General features: G+C 45.0%; 2 protein-coding genes across 5 annotated transcripts; both read left to right on the top strand.

Moving 5' to 3' along the window:
- The first annotated feature begins 4689 nt into the window (after nt 1-4689).
- On the top strand, nt 4690-10532 carry sdad1 (SDA1 domain containing 1). Of its 2 annotated transcripts, XM_068573969.1 has the most exons (22): nt 4690-4874; nt 4959-5063; nt 5206-5304; nt 5543-5653; nt 6203-6274; nt 6352-6452; nt 6545-6602; nt 6681-6755; nt 6877-6978; nt 7062-7131; nt 7218-7321; nt 7517-7574; nt 7644-7702; nt 7788-7864; nt 8021-8118; nt 8230-8306; nt 8387-8516; nt 8632-8720; nt 8923-9113; nt 9207-9291; nt 9641-9802; nt 9892-10532. In XM_068573969.1, the coding sequence occupies exons 1-22, from the start codon at nt 4785-4787 to the stop codon at nt 9937-9939; spliced, it is 2061 nt and encodes a 686-aa protein (XP_068430070.1). In that variant the 5' UTR covers nt 4690-4784; the 3' UTR covers nt 9940-10532. The 2 variants fall into 2 exon arrangements, with proteins under 2 accessions (XP_068430070.1, XP_068430071.1); XM_068573970.1 differs by lacking the exon at nt 6203-6274.
- A 630-nt stretch (nt 10533-11162) lies between these two features.
- Nucleotides 11163-17872, top strand: klhl8 (kelch-like family member 8). 3 transcript variants are annotated; one of them, XM_068573948.1, is made up of 13 exons: nt 11163-11237; nt 13281-13503; nt 13704-13765; nt 13932-14097; nt 14239-14307; nt 14428-14559; nt 14787-14973; nt 15231-15374; nt 15458-15569; nt 15867-16035; nt 16126-16285; nt 16712-16913; nt 17224-17872. In XM_068573948.1, the coding sequence occupies exons 2-13, from the start codon at nt 13303-13305 to the stop codon at nt 17345-17347; spliced, it is 1728 nt and encodes a 575-aa protein (XP_068430049.1). In that variant the 5' UTR covers nt 11163-11237; nt 13281-13302; the 3' UTR covers nt 17348-17872. The 3 variants fall into 3 exon arrangements, with proteins under 3 accessions (XP_068430049.1, XP_068430047.1, XP_068430048.1); XM_068573947.1 differs by lacking the exon at nt 11163-11237 and adding exons at nt 12508-12623; nt 12839-12939 and having other exon boundaries at nt 14239-14559; XM_068573946.1 differs by having other exon boundaries at nt 14239-14559.
- Nucleotides 17873-18423: the final 551 nt, after the last annotated feature.

Here is an 18423-nt window from a genome sequence, read left to right as displayed (position 1 = left end):
TGTAGGTCGATGCAAAACTAAAAAGTAAAAATAAGACTATTGTTGAGTCTTAATTATTATTTGTTTGCACAAAATTATAGAGTAGTATTACAAAAGTATTGCTATGTAATTGTGCCAATATACAGTATCATTATTGACATACCATTCTACTGATACCCATCCTTGCATATTGTTTGTTATGTTCTATACTGTAATTACTGAATACTGAAAAACATTGTATATCATGCAGTCTGAGGCTGAATGGATTGACTTAAGTCTCACAATCAATGTAAATCTTAAATTTATTATTTAAGTGGCACAATAAATGTGTGTTTTTGCAGTGATTAAACATGCAATGGATTGTAACATTCACCTTGCCTTTAAAAAAAAAGAGTTCTTTTGAAACCTCGGCTACCAACATTGTTCCCTGCCTGTTAGATTATCCTAAAAAAGTCTCCTTTGTCAAACAGGATATTAAAGTGGGTTGACACACAGATATGTTTATGGGTGCGGGCTGAAAGGTTATTCAGATAAACGGTGTCTTTCTGCGGGATTTTCTCTCCTAACTCTCGCCCATACTTTTGTGTTTTTGTCAGGAGCCTCGATTGACTTCACTTCTGCAAATCCCTGTGGCCAACAATGCCCTTCAGTTCATGCAGACTGGGTGACACCTGTACAGCATGATCATAATTATTGCAAGACGGACAGTGGAGAAGATATGCAAAATAAGAACAGTCAATGTAATGAGATTGGGTACTTGTTGCTTAAAAATGACAAATTGGCTTTGTTTTACACTGGTATAGCTCTGAAAGTGTTCAACATCCTTGCGTCATCACTGGAAGGATATGCAAGCCATGCATTTACATTTATGACTGTTTGGGATCAAGTTCTCATGACACTTATAAAATTAAAGTCCAACCGTGAGATCAGTGTTCTGAGCAAACTGTTTTTTTGGGTATCAGAGAACTGGGCCATGAAGATAATCTCATATTGGATCGACAAACTGGAGGAAGTTTTGCATCCTTTAATTCGGTGGCTTCCCAAAGAAACCATTCAAGCGACGATGCCCGACGCTTTTATGAACTTTCCGAACACAACATGTATTTTACAGTGCTGTAAGAGCTTTGTACAAAAACCCCAAAACCTTGGTCCGAAATGGGAATTGCACGATCACTATTATGACACGGTGAAATACTTGGTTGCTGTCGCCCCATGTGGACTAATCATGTTCATTTCTGCAGTTTATGGCGGGCGATGCAGTGACAAATTCATAACCATGGACTCAGGATTATTACACAAGTTCAAACCTGGAGATGAGATCATGGCAGAACTAGGATCTTCCATACAAGAGTTGCTGTTCCTTAAGAGGCACGTTAAATTGATAAAGCCATCGAGCACTGTTGAGGAGCAGAGAACCGGACACATGGAGCGGGCACTCGGAAGCTTGAAGGTTTACAAAATGGCATCGCATGTTTCGGACAACATGGCTCCTCAAATGAACAAGATTCTCAGAATATGTTGTGCTCTTGCCAACTTAAGGTAGGACGTCCACCAGGACTCTCTTTGATTGAGCATGTGCTCGACATGAGTGGACTTCATTTACGGGGTTTTCAAACAGTGTGCGGACCGTCCGATAAACATTAGAATCTCTAATGGTCACATTGTTTTTAATATGTTTATTTATATTTGTTTTTAACTCTCAAAACTTGTTTTCTTTGAAACATTTCAACTCGCAACATGTAATATCGTCAGCTTTTTTGAATGTGGCCTTTTTTATTGTACTTACTCATTTGCAGTAAAATATGCTGTATCCCTCATGTTGCCTTTCTCTTCATTCTTAAAACAGAAATTAAATATTTTTGGAGGCATGTTTTAACAAGACATTGGAAAGAGTTGATTTCCTCAACCCAGAGGTATAAGAAATGTCCTTCTGATCTTTGTAATGTGCACTAAACAGTTTTCATTATCATAGTGTATCTTCCGTTAAACTGTCATGTATTGTATTCATCTACAAGCTGAGGTGGCATAACCAGAAGTATACCGGGTATAACAAGCTGCACGCCTTTCCAATCTCTCAGAATCAGAAACTTTTTATTGCCACGTGAGTAAGTACAAACGAGGAATTTGGGGAGGGAAGGAGAAAAGGGAGAGAAGAGAGAGGAGGGAGAAGAGAGGAGAGAAGAGAGAGGAGAGAGAAGAGAGAGGAGGGAGGGAAGGAGAGAAGGGAGAGAAGGAGAGAAAGGAGAGAAGAGAGTGGAGGGAGAGAAGAGAGAGGAGGAGAGAAAGGAGAAGAGAGAGGAGGAGAGAAGGGAGAGAAGAGAGAGAAGGGAGAGAAGAGAGAGGAGGAGAGAAGGGAGAAAAGGGAGAGAAGAGAGAGGAGGAGAGAAGGGAGAGAAGAGAGAGAAGAGAGAGGAGGAGAGAAGGGAGAGAAGAGAGAGGAGGAGAGAAGGGAGAGAAGAGAGAGAGGGAGAAAAGGGAAGGTCGTGGGGGAGACAGAGTCAGTCAGTGGACCTGGTTCTGTTGATGAGCCCGACTGCTGCTGGGTAGAAACTGTTAGTGTGGCTGGAGGTCCTGGTCCTGATGGACCTCAGCCTCCTGCCAGAGGGAAGGGACTCCAACAGGTGGTGTCCAGGGTCAGAGGGCTCGGCCTCAATCTTCCCTGCTCGCTTCAAGGTCCTGGAAGCAAACAGGACCTGGAGGGACGGCAGATTGCAGCCAATCACCTCTCAGCAGAGTTGATGATGCGCTGCAGCCCGGCCGTGTCCTTGGCAGTGGCTGCAGCGTGCCAGACGATGATGGAGGAGAGGATGGACTCAATGATGGAGGAGCAGAGGATGGACTCAGTGATGGAGGAGCAGAGGATGGACTCAGTGATGGAGGAGCAGAGGATGGACTCAGTGATGGAGGAGCAGAGGATGGACTCAGTGATGGAGGAGCAGAGGATGGACTCAGTGATGGAGGAGCAGAGGATGGACTCAGTGATGGAGGAGCAGAGGATGGACTCAATGATGGAGGAGCAGAGGATGGACTCAGTGATGGAGGAGCAGAGGATGGACTCAGTGATGGAGGCGCAGAGGATGGACTCAATGATGGAGGAGCAGAGGATGGACTCAATGATGGAGGAGCAGAGGATGGACTCAATGATGGAGGAGCAGAGGATGGACTCAATGATGGCGGAGCAGAGGATGGACTCAATGATGGAGGAGCAGAGGATGGACTCAATGATGGAGGAGCAGAGGATGGACTCAATGGTGGAGGAGCAGAGGATGGACTCAATGATGGAGGAGCAGAGGATGGACTCAATGATGGAGGAGCAGAGGATGGACTCAATGATGGAGGAGCAGAGGATGGACTCAATGATGGCGGTGTAGAAGTGCACCATCATTGTCTTTGGCAGGTTGAACTTCTTCAGCTGCCTCAGGAAGAACGTCCTCTGCTGGGCCTTCTTTTTGATGGAGCTGGTGTTCAGCTCCCACTTGAGGTCCTGGTGATGATGGAGCCCAGGAAGAGGAAGGACTGCACAGCGTCAACGGGGGCGTTATGCAGGGTGAGGGGGGCGGGTGGGGCTGCGCTCTTCCTGTAATCCACAACCATCTCCACTGTCTTCAGAGCGTTGAGCTCCAGGTTGTTCTGCTGCACCAGGTCACCAGGTGCTCAGTCTCCCCCCTGTAGGCGGACTCATCCCCACCAGAGATCAGACCGATGAGGGTGGTGTCGTCCGTGAACTTCAGGAGCTTGACGGACTGGTGACTGGAGGTGCAGCTGTTAGTGTACAGCGAGAAGAACAGAGGGGAAAGAACGCAGCCTTGAGGGGAACCGGTGCTGGTGGTCCTGGAGCCAGAGACGTGTTTCCCCAGCCTCACGTGCTGCTTCCTGTCAGACAGGAAGTCTGTGATCCACCTGCAGGTGGAGTCTGGCACGTGCAGCTCGGAGAGCTTGACCTGCAGCAGGGACGGGATGATGGTGTTGAAGACAGAGCTGAAGTCCACAAACTGGACCCTGGCGTAGGTTCCTGGGGAGTCCAGATGCTGGAGGATGAAGTGCAGGGCCATGTTGACTGCATCGTCTGCAGACCTGTTGGCTCTGTAGGCAAACTGCAGGGGGTCCAGCAGAGGGTCGCTCCTTTGCACCTTTACAAGTTCATCTGTGGCACCTGGAAAGTAGAAAACTGGGATACTGTACCTAATTGCCTGGGGGGAAAAAAGAAGAAAAAAAAGTCTTCTACCTGACCACCTGTAGTCAGTGAAAATTAATATATATATATATATATATATATATATATATATATATATATATATATATATATATATATATATATATATATATATATATATGAGTGCAAATACTAATTTATTTATTCTCGGGCAGCGCGCGCTCCTCTTGTGTCTTTTGAAGTCCTGCAGCTCCTGAAAGTGGATGTGGAACAAACTTTAAACCTAAGCTTTATTACGTCGTCATATTACTTACATACACATTCATTTCTCAACTTCACTGGCTGTGTGTTGTACTCAATAAAACACTCAGACACCAAACTATTATTATCGGATTTCACAAGTATTTAGAAAGTACAAAAACATGTAAAAAGATAGACGTGTGTAACATTTTAAACACCCATGATCAGAAACGCAGAAGTCAATCAACGAAGTAAACTGTTGCGAAGAAAGACGGAAGTGACGAGGTTAGTACCGGAAGTGACCTTTTCCACTGCAATTCAATGGCAGCCTACACCTTTGCCACGCTTGCCTCGTAAACCGCTGTTTTTCAGACTTTTCTCTCTCCTCGCAGGCTGAAGATCCTCTCCAAACATGTCGGGGCGAAACAACAACAAGCTGCCAACCAACCTGCCACAACTGCAGAATCTCATCAAAAGAGACCCGCAGTCGTACGCAGAGGAGGTGAGTGTTGTTAGCCAGGTGCTAGCGTGGTTAGCTAGCAGGCTTTCTGCAGTCACTCACAACCAGCGGTGGTTGTTGCTTCAGTTTCAGCAGCAGTACCGACACTACCAGTCCAACGTGCAGATCTTCAAGCTGCAGCCGGACAAGCCGAACCGGGAGCTGGCGGACCTGGTCATGTTCCTCGCTCAGGTGTTTACGGATGAATATAGTGGAATATAAACTATGATATCTGCCTGAGATGTACTGTCGCGGATGTATTAAGTGAGTAAATGTACTGCTCTAATGGGTGGTACCTTCTTCAAGTCGTGTAATCAAAGTTCTTGTCCTTCAGGTGAACCACTGCTACCTGGAGCAGCTGGCCACCTTTCCTCAAGAGCTGTCTGGTCTGCTGATGAGTCACCACACGATGATAGAGCCGGAGCTCAGGATGGTGAGACCTTATCAATATTAGAAATACTCCTAACACATTAAGCTTGAGATGTGTGTGTATATATATATCTATATAGATATAGATATAGATATATATATCTATATATATATATATATATAGATATATATATATATATATAGATATATAGATATATATAGATATATAGATATATATAGATATATAGATATATGCATATGCCTGTTGTGTTGATGTTTTTGTTTGTTTCCTGTTTTGTCAGACTTTTTGCAAAGCGCTGATTCTTCTGCGGAACAAGAATCTGATCGACCCCACGGCGCTGCTGGGCCTTTTCTTTGAGCTGCTGCGATGTCACGACAAACTTCTCAGGAAGGTCCGAGCGCCGCTCTCAGCCCTCAACATGGTTTCTCTGTGCACGCTGTCGGCAACCATTCGCCGACTAATTGTTTGATCGACGGACGGAAAAAGAATCGCCAACTATTTTAATATGTGATTGATCGTCATGTCCTTTTTAAAGCATAAATGGCAGGAAATGCAGATTTCTGCCCGTCAAATATGGCGATATTTAACTGAATATCTTTTGGGTTTGGACTCTGAGGAACAGAGACTTTTTAAAGACTCAACAATGTACCGCTCTAGGATATGATCTGCAGATTCATTGATATCGACAATAATTGCTAGTTGCAGCCCTATTATTACATTTTCCCATGAAATTGTATAGACACATTAATAGTCTGCTCTTATCATTTGGGAGTAGAAGCTAATTTGACTCGTATGTGTGCTCACCATGTCTGATGTCCTGGTAATGAATCTATAACGCTGACAGACTTCATATATATGTATTCATCCGTTTAGTTGTTGACGTGTGCTCCTTTTATTCTTCCTCTTCCAGAAGTAAACGTTTGCGTATCTCTCTCCACAGACACTGTACACACACATTGTTGCAGATATCAAAAACATCAATTCCAAGCACAAAAACCACAAAGTTAACACAGTAAGTCCTCGTGTGGTTTTATGTTTGACGACAGCAGCTTCAGAGAGTATAATGTGTGATAATGTTGTTGGTTTCAGACGTTGCAGAACTTCATGTACACCATGCTGAGAGACAGCAATCCCTTGGCAGCAAAGATCTCTCTGGATGTGATGGTGGAGCTTTACAAAAGAAACGTCTGGTGGGTTTTCTTTATACTCTGGACTTGCTTTACAAGACGTTCTTACTATTTCTTTCTTCTTTAGTCTGATTGTCTTTATGTTCGTGTCGCAGGAACGATGCCAAGACAGTTAATGTCATAACCACGGCGTGCTTCTCCAAGGTTACAAAGGTATGTTTTCTCTCATTGGAGGCAATGCGTTGCTGATCGTATTGCCTGCACATTCTCACCGTCTCTGGTCCCGTTCAGATCCTTGTTGCCGGGCTTAAATTCTTTCTGGGCAAAGATGAGGATGAGAAAAATGACAGTGATTCAGACTCTGAGGCGAGTACCAAAAATATCTATAAATAAGTTGATTGATACTTTTCTCACAAACGGTCATTTTTGTTTAATGCATATTTAAGATTTCCAAATATGTTTGTGAAGGAAGAGCTTTGTGTTGCAGGCGGAGGGACCAACAGTCAGAGACCTGAAGGTGAGATACGCCACTGGCAAGAAAACCTGCAAAAGCAAGAAGAAGATGGAAAAGGCCATGAAAGTCCTCAAGGTAGCACTCCTGTAACTACTATGTCATGACTTGTATTGCGTCATTTGTGTTCAGATTAATAACATTTATGGTTCTGACTGCAGAAACATAAGAAAAAGAAGAGGCCAGAAGTGTTCAATTTCTCTGCTATTCACCTCATCCACGATCCGCAAGGTAGACTCTCTTCTGCAGCACAGACGGTTTGTTCTGGGTCATTTGTGCAACACTTTGCATCAACTATCTCTTCTCTTTTTACAAAGATTTCTCTGAGAAACTCTTGAAGCAGTTGGAAGGCTCCAAAGAGCGCTTCGAGGTGAAGATGATGATGATGGAGTTCATATCCAGACTGGTTGGAATCCACGAGGTGAGTGAAGTCACTTCTTCTTCAGCTTGAAGGCAGATGCCTTTCTGTAGAACTGGCCCTGATGAATGTTGGCAAAGTTTACACGCTTAATGTGCAGGATAAGCTTTGCTGGCTCTGATTCAAGGCAATAACGACAGCTAAGCAGTTCTGACTGTATAAGAATAAAAGCATAACACTCTGTTTGTTCTTTTCCAGCTCTTCCTCTTCAACTTTTATGCCTTTGTTCAGAGGTTTCTCCAGCCCCATCAAAGAGGTAAAACTGACTCTTAGTTAAGTGAGTGAAAGCGTTTTGACCTCAGCTGAATAAGCGTTGTCTTCCTAGAGGTGACGAAGGTTCTCCTGTGCGCCGCACAGGCTTCCCATCAGCTGGTCCCACCTGAGGTACGTTCAGATCCGTCTGCTCTGACACGAGTGTGAATGAAACCGAAGGATTCCTGTTCATTCTCACACATTCCCACTTGTGCAGATCATCGAGCCTGTGATCATGACCATCGCCAACAACTTTGTGACGGACAGAAACTCTGGGGAGGTGATGACTGTGGGGTGAGGAGCCGCCGCTTTGCTTCCTGTAGAAGTTTGCAAAGTGACAGAAACAGAAATATTTCAGGAATATACATTCCTTGCTGGGTTTTTTTTAGCTCACATACCCAGTATTACGTGGCCGTGTTATAATAAAGTCAACACTTTTTCCATATCAAGCATCAATGCCATCAAAGAGCTGACAGCCCGATGCCCGCTCGCCCTCACTGAAGACCTCCTGCAGGACTTGGCTCAGTACAAGATCCACAAGGACAAGAGTGAGGATTTCCTTTATTACAAATCTGAATGCAATAAGGGGTTGTGTGTATATCTCCACGTTTGTATATTCACCCACAAAACAACACGATTTTGTCTGTATTTGCGCTCAGATGTGATGATGTCTGCGAAAGGACTGATCCAGCTTTTCAGGAGTCTTAACCCAAAGATGCTGCACAAGAGGGACCGGGTGAGTTACTGAAGAAGAAACACAAAGCACCGTGACAAAGCGCTGTCTGGTAAAATGTAAATGTGCCACTTGTTGTCCAGGGGAGACCCACTGAAGCGTCTGCAGAGGCCAAGATCTTAGACTACGGAGAGGTGGAGGCTAAAGATTACATTCCTGGAGCTGAAGTCCTGGAGGTGGAGCAGGAGGACATCCAGGGAAAGGAAGACGAAGGTAAGCAGCTTTTTTTATGATGAATTCTCTACGATCGCATTACAGTGGCTGAACCGAATCCAGCGTGTCCATCGAGATGATCTGATATTTGATCATCTTTTACATCGTACAACAGATGCCTGGGAGAGCGCCAGTCTGAGTGACGATGGTGAAGATGGAGACTGGGTGGATGTTCACCACTCTGACGAAGACACAGGAGAAGTGGTGAGAACTGAACTGGATCGTTTAATCAAATGTCGATGGTTAATTTGATGTGGCATCTTTGTTCTAATACAGTGTGTGTGTGTGTGTGTGTGTGTGTGTGTGTGTGTGTGTGTGTGTGTGTGTGTGTGTGTGTGTGTGTGTGTGTGTGTGTGTGTGTGTGTGTGTGTGTGTGTGTGTGTGTGTGTGTGTGTTTGCGTGTAAGGCGGAGAAGATTAAGAACATGCCAGTCGAGGAAAGAAACGCCAAAGCAGCGGCGGTCAGCGGCAGCAGGCTCCTCACTCAAGATGACTTCAAGAAGATCCGGATGGTCCAGCTGGCCAAGGAGGTCAGCGCCGCGCCGGGAAAAGGCCAGAAGAGGAGCAACGAGCAGCTGGACAACGAGGACGACAACAGGTTGGAAAAGTATTTGAACAAAGAGCTTAAAGCACGGCCAAAGATGTGCGTGAGACCATACTGAGGTTTTTGTTTTCGTTCCACGTCCTTCAGAGGAGAGGTGCTGACCTTGAGGAATATCGAGAAGCTGCATAAGAAACCAAAGTCGGACAAGGAAACGCGCCTGGCGACAGCGATGGTGAACTCTTCCTCTCGGTCACTCTCAGTTATTATGACCAATGGAATCTGCATTTCCCTCTGTTACATTTGCTTCTGTCCAGCCGTCATATTTATCATCTAGATGTGCAGCTTTTATAAATAGTAGCTTATTGATTATGTTCTTGATTGTTTGGTCTATAACAATTCAAAGGTGAAACTATAGTTTCACTATTACTAAACATTAAGAAAAACGACTAATAATTGGATTTGTGAAGCTGAAAACGGAAACTTTCTGCGTTTTACAACCTTTTCTTGTAATTTTCTGTCGCATAAGCAACTTATTGATCAACTAACCATTTCAGCTCTGATGGTGCGTTTCATCTTCTCAGGCGGGACGGCCAGACCGGAAGGATTTCGTCAAAAAGCACACGAAGCTGAACCCGCACGCCAGCACCAGCAACAGGGAGAAGAGGAAGACGAAGAACTTCATGATGATGAGGCACAGTCAGGGTGTCAGAACCAAAGGAAAACGCTCCTTCAGAGACAAACAGGTAGGTCACTGTCAGAAATCCATCATGCTTTTGACTGTTTAATGTAAGTGGCTTTTCAACTGGACTCTTTTGGGGACTTCCTCATCCAGATGGCTCTACGGGACACACTCCTGAAGAGGAAGAAGCAGTACAAGTAGATGGTTTCATTGCTTCGTGGTGGCTCGATGGTGACAACGCCAAATATTATTGTACATAGCCTGCTAAACAGTAGCCCGCTAAACCGTTTATTAGTGTTCTTTTCAGAACTGGATACTGAACACTGCTCTGAAATAAACAAATGTTGTTCATCCTTGTGTGACTGTTTCTGTGTGGAAGTAGGTCTCATTGTCATGTTTTACCGCTCTCACTTTCGTAGAAAATGATGTATTTCAGTAATTTAAAGTAAAAAGGTCTGGACGTGGTTTTTGAACAGCTTTAGTTAGATTTAGTTATCTTAACTTGTTGAAAATGTAAATCTTAAACCTTAAACTTTGCATTTGTATGTGTCACATGTTTTTTTTAATCTGATCCCATTCAAAGAAAAAATATTATTTGTAAAAAACATACTTTTTCTTAAGATTTACACTCACTGTTCTGACACTGCTGTGGCGACAGTTTCTAGCAAACTTGGAGTTTCTTTCAGGCAGTTATGGATGTGGCTAGGGTTAGGCCCAAATAGTATTTTGAGGGTCTAATGTGTGTATATGTTTTCACAGTAAACACAAATATCTAATAGTCTAATGTATATATACACAGTATACACAAATATCTAATGGTCTAATGTATATATACACACATATCTATTGTGTGTATATATACACAGTATACATATATATATATATATACCATCGTTTCACATTAATAATCTGTGTTCAATGTGTGTGTTTACAGCTGAAATATTCAGACGCTGCACTGTTTTACAGTAAATAAAGGTCAAGTCAGGATGGAACTGTGTTAATGTATAATTTTAGATAATATTTGATTGGTCAATATAGTTTTATAACAACTGTAATTACAGTCTTGATTACCTACTTTGCACCTTTCTCTGTAGTGTAGTGACTCATTTTTAACATAATTTACTGGAACTCTTGGACAGGAAGATGAATGAGACCATTCAATCATAACTAAAGAACGTGACACTGTTTTATCAACTTTGACTTTGTTTATCAGGAGTAGTTATTGGGAAACAAACGTAGAGCCATCGGTCTGTTTATTGGAAAACATTTTACATTTAAATGTTTTAAGGTGTCACATTGATCTGCTTCAGAAAGAAATAAGAGACTATTCATAAAACTGCCATTATATTCTAATAAACATTTAATGTCGTCCTTTCAGTCGTTGTTGAGGTAACGCCCTAAAACTACAATACCCATAATGCACCCGGGATCACAACAAACGTGCCAATGCCAAACATTCCGCTCAATGAAACCGGCATCTTAATTCTCTACGACATGAGGTATGTAAATGAAATATGTTTTACATAACGCAACGACTGTTCGGTGTAATGTTTTGCCTTGTGAATGAGGTTTTCCGCTGGAAAACTACCCGGTCGGGTCCGTTTCTTTGCCCCTGCCAGCTAACGATAGCTCGCGCACGGATGCTACTAACTCCGCTTGCTAGTTGCTGTTAGCAAACGAGCTAACGTTACTCAACCGTAAACGTTAATCTCGTAATGTCTAACTATGAGCCTCGGTGGCTTTATCAGGACGCCGTGGACGTGACTAATGTGACCGCAACCCGAGCTCTTATTCACAAAGCTAGCTGTTGACGTGATTGATGTTTACATCCTATCATAACTTTTGTCAACAGTGAAAACCGATAACATGTACTTGTATACCCGGCTGCGATGAATACAAGTACTTTTTTGTATCGTACACCAAAGCCACGTGTGAATACTTTAAGCGTTAAAGGCATCTGTAGAATAGACGCCAGCTGTTTACATTAAACAGCCAACTAGCTTGGTGTACATGTGACATCCTTGTACTACATGTGTGTGTCACCTTGTTGTACATGTTGGGCATGTGCAAGACTAAAGTTAGTAAGGACTAAAGATGCAATACTGTGTCTGTATTATGTGATTAAAAAGAATATTTGATGCATATTTGACTGCATAGTAAGTAGTCCTTGACTTTGATCACTGTTTTTCACAAGCTGCCTCAACCTCGATTTCTTTAAATGGGTGAGGAATGTTAAGCAATTCTGTGTTTAGAAAGCAAGCTCATTAGTTGTGTGATTACTTTCACAATACTCTGAGCAAAGGCCGAACACCAGGAAACCCAGCAGAGAGGGTAGCGGCTGTATCCCTCACACTCATCTTCTGGGTACCAGAAGGTAACCCTAACCCTGTCCCATTGCCTACAAATATGGATGGATTTAAAAAGAGGTTGCTGTTTGGCACATTCTGTTGTTCAGTGTGCACCCGGTGGAGTTAAGCGGTGCAATACATCTGTCGTTGAATTATTGACGATCTCACTCCTCATAAATAATACAACTGAGGATGTTATCATCTTTAGACCATGAAAGTGTTCCTGAATCTGTCTTTGCAATATTCACCACATTCAAAGTCCCCGACATGTTAAACGATGACGTGTAGGAGAACAGAAGTGGAGAGAGAGCCTTTGATCTCTGCTGCTTATGGTGGGCTTGATGTTTCTGCTCTTGTAGCTGAGAGGACTAGTGATGAGGGCCGACACACAGAGTCTCTTCAGCTTCAGAGTCGTAGCTTAAAGGAGAGACAGAGCATCATCTGTAAGGTGCGGGTGGAGCTTTGGCCTCCGCTGGCCGCTCTCAGTTTTTCTGTGACATATCAACTGTGGAGATGTTTCCTCTGCTTCAGCAATAGGTAGGATCTCTGTATGGGTTTGATTGCACAGTGTTCTCTGCATGGTGTGTCATGTTAGCTTGGAGGAATGTGCATGTCCTGTTTTTTTTCACGTTTTCTCTGCTTATGAGATAAAGGGGACGTGAACTGACGGGGGAGCAATATTGACCAAACTTGCTCAGCTGGCAAGCAAAGTCCTCCACCACTAATTTCCCTTCTTGTTTCCTCCATTGAAGCCTGTAGAATGTTATTTGCACTGAGTTTGGGTTTCATTTCAAATTGCAAGTGATTCTTCAACAACGCAGTCAACGGCAGTGGAAATTTGGCATATTCCTGCGTATGGGTGACTATTATTTTGTTCACAGCCTATATAAACAATTGTATTTGATTATTATAAAAGTTAATAAAAAGTAAGACGTCTTCCAATTCATTGTTTTTGTGGCCAACAGTCCAAAACCCATCAATATCAAATTACCGAACATACTAACTCAGAAAACAAGCCAAATCTTTACAGCTGAGGTGTTAAAACCAGAAAAGGATTCTCATTTGCAAATGAAAAAAAAGACTGAAATGGAGATTTTGCTGTAACAGTTGTTGCTGCTGAATATGTCATCTCAATTCTACTCATTCACACTCGATTAAGAGATTGTTCTCGTAAACCTCTCCTCCCTGCTACAGGTGTTGCTACCTGTAGCCCGCTATGGCACCGGGGGATATGGTGCAAGACCACGCCAAGCAGCTGAAGCCCAAGCAGGACAAGCGGCCTGTAAACAAGACGTCGAAAGCAGACTGTCAGCCCGATGGGTCCTTTATCTTTGAGGCTCACGAGGCTTGGAAGGACTTCCATAACTCGCTCAGGCATTTCTATGAAGTGGGAGAGCTGTGTGACGTCACGCTGAAGGTAGGTCGCTCCATCTCCACACAAAGAATATTTACGAGGTGACAGTAAGCCTAATTAATCAAAATGTCAGTTGAGTGTGTGTTTTTTGGTTCTACTTTGAATCCCCAAATATCTGCTGTACTCGCAGTCATTTTTCATGTTGTGGAGATAGTGAGATTATTTCACTTCTTTAAGACATGTATTTTGTGTCCGTTTTGCAGGTTGGCAGCAGGTTGATACCGTGCCACAAGCTGGTCCTGGCTTGTGTTATCCCTTACTTCAGGTGTGCTACATGTTAATGCTTTTTTATTTCACTTTATAACAATAATAGTAGTATAAAACAATAAGAAAAACAATCTCTTTTCAAATAGTTATGAACTGAACTGTGATGATTCTGACAGTATCTTCTGACAGTATTTTCACACTTGTTGTCTGTATTTCTTCCTCAGGGCCATGTTCCTCTCAGAGATGTCCGAGGCTAAGCAGGAGCTAATAGAGATCAAGGACTTTGATGGCGACGCCATCCAGGACCTGGTGCACTTTGCCTACTCCTCCAAGCTCACGTTAACGGTGGACAATGTCCAGCCTCTGCTTTATGCTGCCTGCATCCTTCAGGTAAAGACATGCGTATTGTTTCATGTGAACCAAAGGGTTCAGCATTTTCAAAGAGAGGTTAAGTGTGATTCTATTATGCAATAGATCATCCGTAAAATGATGTTTTAGTATTTGCTTTGTACTACTGCTTGAATCCATTAGGTGGAGTTGGTAGCGAGAGCCTGTTGTGAGTACATGAAGGCCCACTTCCACCCCACCAACTGCCTGGCAGTACGTACCTTCGCTGAGAGCCACAACCGCGTGGACCTGATGGACATGGCGGACCGCTACGCCTGCGAACACTTCACCGAGGTAGTGGATTGTGAGGACTTTATTTGCGTGTCTCCACAGCACTTGCGCACATTGTTGTCGTCCAGCGAGCTCAATATCCATTCAGAGACGCAGGTGTACAACGCAGCAGTGAAATGGCTGAAGGCGAACCCACAGCAGCACGAGGACTGGCTGGACCTGATCATGTCTCAGGTGAGAGACTTCATAGCTGAAGGGTATCTCAGCGTGTGGATTGGTTTATCTTAATTAATGTCGCATCTTCCAGAATCCAAAGGTTTTGTTTTTTGTAAGTACCTCCAGACTTTATGACCTGACTGATGGCCAGAAGGTTTAGATGCGTGTAAAGTGAGTGTTGTGTTCACAGCCTTATGTAATCACTTTAACAACCACGACACACACTGTGCTGCTCTCCGCTTCAGGTGCGCCTCCCCCTGCTCCCGGTCGAGTTCCTGACTGGACCAGTGGCCAAGGACGAGATGATTAAAGGTAACCTGAGTTGTCGCGACCTGATGGACGAAGCCAGGAACTACCACCTGCACCTCAGCAACAAGGTGGTGCTGGACTTTGAGTATTCAGTTCGCACCATACCCCGGAAACACACTGCAGGTATTACTTCGATGAAGCGTTTGGGTTTGAACATGTAACTCATTTCACGGCATTCGTAGTGACACGCAGCAGTTTATCAGCCCAGAAATTAGCATTCGACATGAATAAAACCAAAAGGCTGTCTGATTGTTAGTGTTTCCACAGCTACGTGCTGAGTCTTGTTATGACATGATCACACTAACAAACATGTTTATCGTGAGGTTCTGTGTGCATAACGTATGGTGTGTGTTTTCCATGTGTGTGTTCTCTGTCTTCAGGGGTTTTGTTCTGTGTCGGGGGCCGTGGCGGCTCTGGTGACCCGTTTCGCAGCATCGAGTGTTACTCCATCACGAAGAACAGTTGGTTCTTTGGTCCGGAAATGAACAGCAGACGGCGCCATGTGGGTGTAATATCTGTCGGGGGTAAGAGGGGTTACTGGTACACATGAGGGTGTTGGCTTCATGATCGTAAAGACTCACACTTCTGTTTGATGTTGTTTCCTCAGGCAAGGTCTATGCTGTCGGGGGCCATGACGGCAACGAACACCTGGGCAACATGGAGATGTTTGACCCCCTCACCAACAAGTGGATGATGAAAGCCTCGATGAACACCAAGAGGTACACACACTCGACACGTCGGGGACTTTCATTCTGAGACAAGTGCTATCAAAATGTTCCTTTTATGATGTTCCTCTTCAGAATAGTTACAGCTGGCTCTTAATGTTCAGCTACAAATCCAGTAATTTGAATTATGGAATATAATGACGATACTGAAAGCTCAGTAATCATCCATATCGATTTTCACACTGTTTAAATGTTGATATGTTAATCCTGTTGTCTTAGGAAATAGAAAGAAAGAACCTTTAACCGATAACGGCACAGATCCTGTCTTGAGCAGCTTCATGTGTTCCTCAGGAGGGGAATAGCCCTGGCGGCGCTCGGTGGTCCCATCTACGCTATCGGAGGCCTGGATGACAACTCCTGCTTCAACGATGTTGAGCGCTACGACATCGAAGGGGACTGCTGGAGCGCTGTGGCTCCCATGAACACTCCCAGAGGAGGAGTGGGCTCTGTTTCCTTGGGGGTAAGACTTCAAATGAAGGTCCTTTAACTGTAACTGATATATGACCTTTATTCTGGACTTTGTCGCTTTATCATACCTTCTCCTCGCCAGAGTTTTGTGTACGCGGTGGGAGGCAACGACGGCGTGGCGTCCCTGTCCAGCGTGGAGCGCTTCAACCCGCACCTGAACAAGTGGACGGATGTCAGCGAGATGGGCCAGCGACGGGCTGGAAACGGAGTCAGCAAACTGAACGGCTGCCTCTACGTCGTGGGTGAGAGGAGCTCAGGAATACTCTTCAGGTCTGATCCCTCGGGGTGCCGGATACAAGACGCATGTCTGCTTGTAACGCAGTGACCGGATTATTCATTTAGACACCGGGTCACATGCCTCCTGGATACACACCCTACACTTTCATACACAAATGGGAAAGACAAAAGTTCATGTTTTGTAAAGCAATCTGGTAACTGATTAATGGTGTGAGAGTTTTTATTGAAGAGTCCTTTCACGTCTGTAGTTCTTCAGTGACGAGCTCCTCTTCTTCCTGCTCGTCAGCAACACCGTGATCCTACTGGCTGGTATCGGTGGTAATTTATTGCAGAGTGAGATCATACGTGCCGGTTTCCTGTATCGCCCTCCATCTTCTTACACAAAACCATGAAGGTTGTTTGTTTTGATTAATCCCCTCCTTTTCCCAAAGGTGGCTTTGATGACAATTCCCCCCTGAGCTCCGTGGAGCGCTTCGACCCCCGGCTGCACCGCTGGGAGTACGTGTCTGAGCTGACGACGCCGCGCGGGGGCGTCGGCGTGGCCACCGTGATGGGAAGGGTGTTCGCAGTCGGGGGTCACAATGGGAACATCTACCTGAACACAGTGGAGGCTTTTGAGCCTCGAATGAACAGGTGAGGAGGCGATGGAGGAAGACTGCGACGCGTTTCTAAGCTTCTTGTAAAATACTCCAGGAGTTGAGGGAGAGCAGTGCGAGAGATGTAAGAAAATAACAACTTGAATCAACATTCACCTGAAATACTCGATCAGAAACAAAGCCAGCAGCATGCACACTGCACACCTGAACACATGTAAAGGCACGTTAGATTTCAGGTTAACGTTGTTTTTCAGGTGGAATCTGAATTTGTGTGACGAGACCTTCTTCTTCTTCTTCTTCTTCTTCTTCTTCTTCTTCTACCTACTTTGTTGTGACTTTGTCTTCAGGTGGGAGCTGGTGGGTTCAGTGTCTCACTGCCGCGCCGGAGCCGGAGTCGCCGTCTGTTCGTCTCACGTCAGCCAGATCAGAGACGTCGGCCAGGGCTCCAGCAACGTGGCCAACTGCATGTGACCGCCGCTCCGCTGGCCACCAGGTGAGCGCCGCTCCGCTGGCCACCAGGTGAGCGCCGCTCCGCTGGCCACCAGGTGAGCGCCGCTCCGCTGGCCACCAGGTGAGCGCCGCTCCGCTGGCCACCAGGTGAGCGCCGCTCCGCTGGCCACCAGGTGAGGCGGCCGAGTCTCCATCTGACCGCTGCACACGACTCAAAGCACACACGCGGCGGCGGAGAGGGGCGTGGCCGCTTCCTGAACGCCGTAGTCAGTTCCTCCTGACGTGAAGTGCACAACTGACAGATCTCACGTCTTCTCTGACACAATGACATCATTTCTCTTGACTCCTGCTGGTGTTTTTTGCAATCGGTGATGTAGTGTTCGTTCTGTATTTCCCTGTTTGACTGCCGTGACGTCCTTCTGGCTCTCGGTCAGGCAGCATCGTCGCTGAGCCGCTTAGTTTTTGATCCGAACGTCTCGGGAATGAGAGCCGAGCGTCGGTCAGAACGTTCAGCGGCCCGTTGTGAATGTGGACTGTTGGTCGGCCGGTTTGTTTCACAGTCACAGCGTTAACATCTGAAATACAACGTAAAGATGTCACAGATATTTCTAGGATGTCTGTGATCTTACGCCCAGAGGAGGGAGAACATCTGTTCGAGCAGTGAGACTTCTTAAAGGTGCGTTTCAGGATTTTTCTATCGGCAGTTCCATCTGCTGTAAACTAAAGGCACATTGCAGCAGTTTTAGCTGGAATGTGCCCGTAGTTGTGTCCGAACAATCATTTGAGGCCATTTGGGTCGAGTCACTGGGTCGGAGTCACAGTTCACTGCTGCAAGTGCCAAACAAGGAGCGTCGGACGGGTCGGCGACGACACACCTGAGCAATACGGCTCCTCTCCAGCTCTGTCTCCGCTTTTATAGACAGAGATCTGCTCAAACTGACGGGGACGGATATTCAAGTTGAAGATTTGTGTTTGACGATAGCTGGACTGTCAGAAATCCTAATCCGAGCGCTTTGCCATGAGTATGAGACGCAGCGCAGGTTTGTCTCTGCAGATGCTTGCGTTATATTTTAATATATGGATATTTTGTATAATAA

The sequence above is a fragment of the Clinocottus analis genome, unplaced genomic scaffold (genome assembly GCF_023055335.1).
Source record: "Clinocottus analis isolate CAN_PGR_092001 unplaced genomic scaffold, fCliAna1.0.p SCAF_13, whole genome shotgun sequence".
NCBI lineage: Eukaryota > Metazoa > Chordata > Actinopteri > Perciformes > Cottidae > Clinocottus > Clinocottus analis.
Note: the sequence above shows the minus strand (reverse complement) of the source record. Positions and strands in the feature narration are given on the sequence as shown.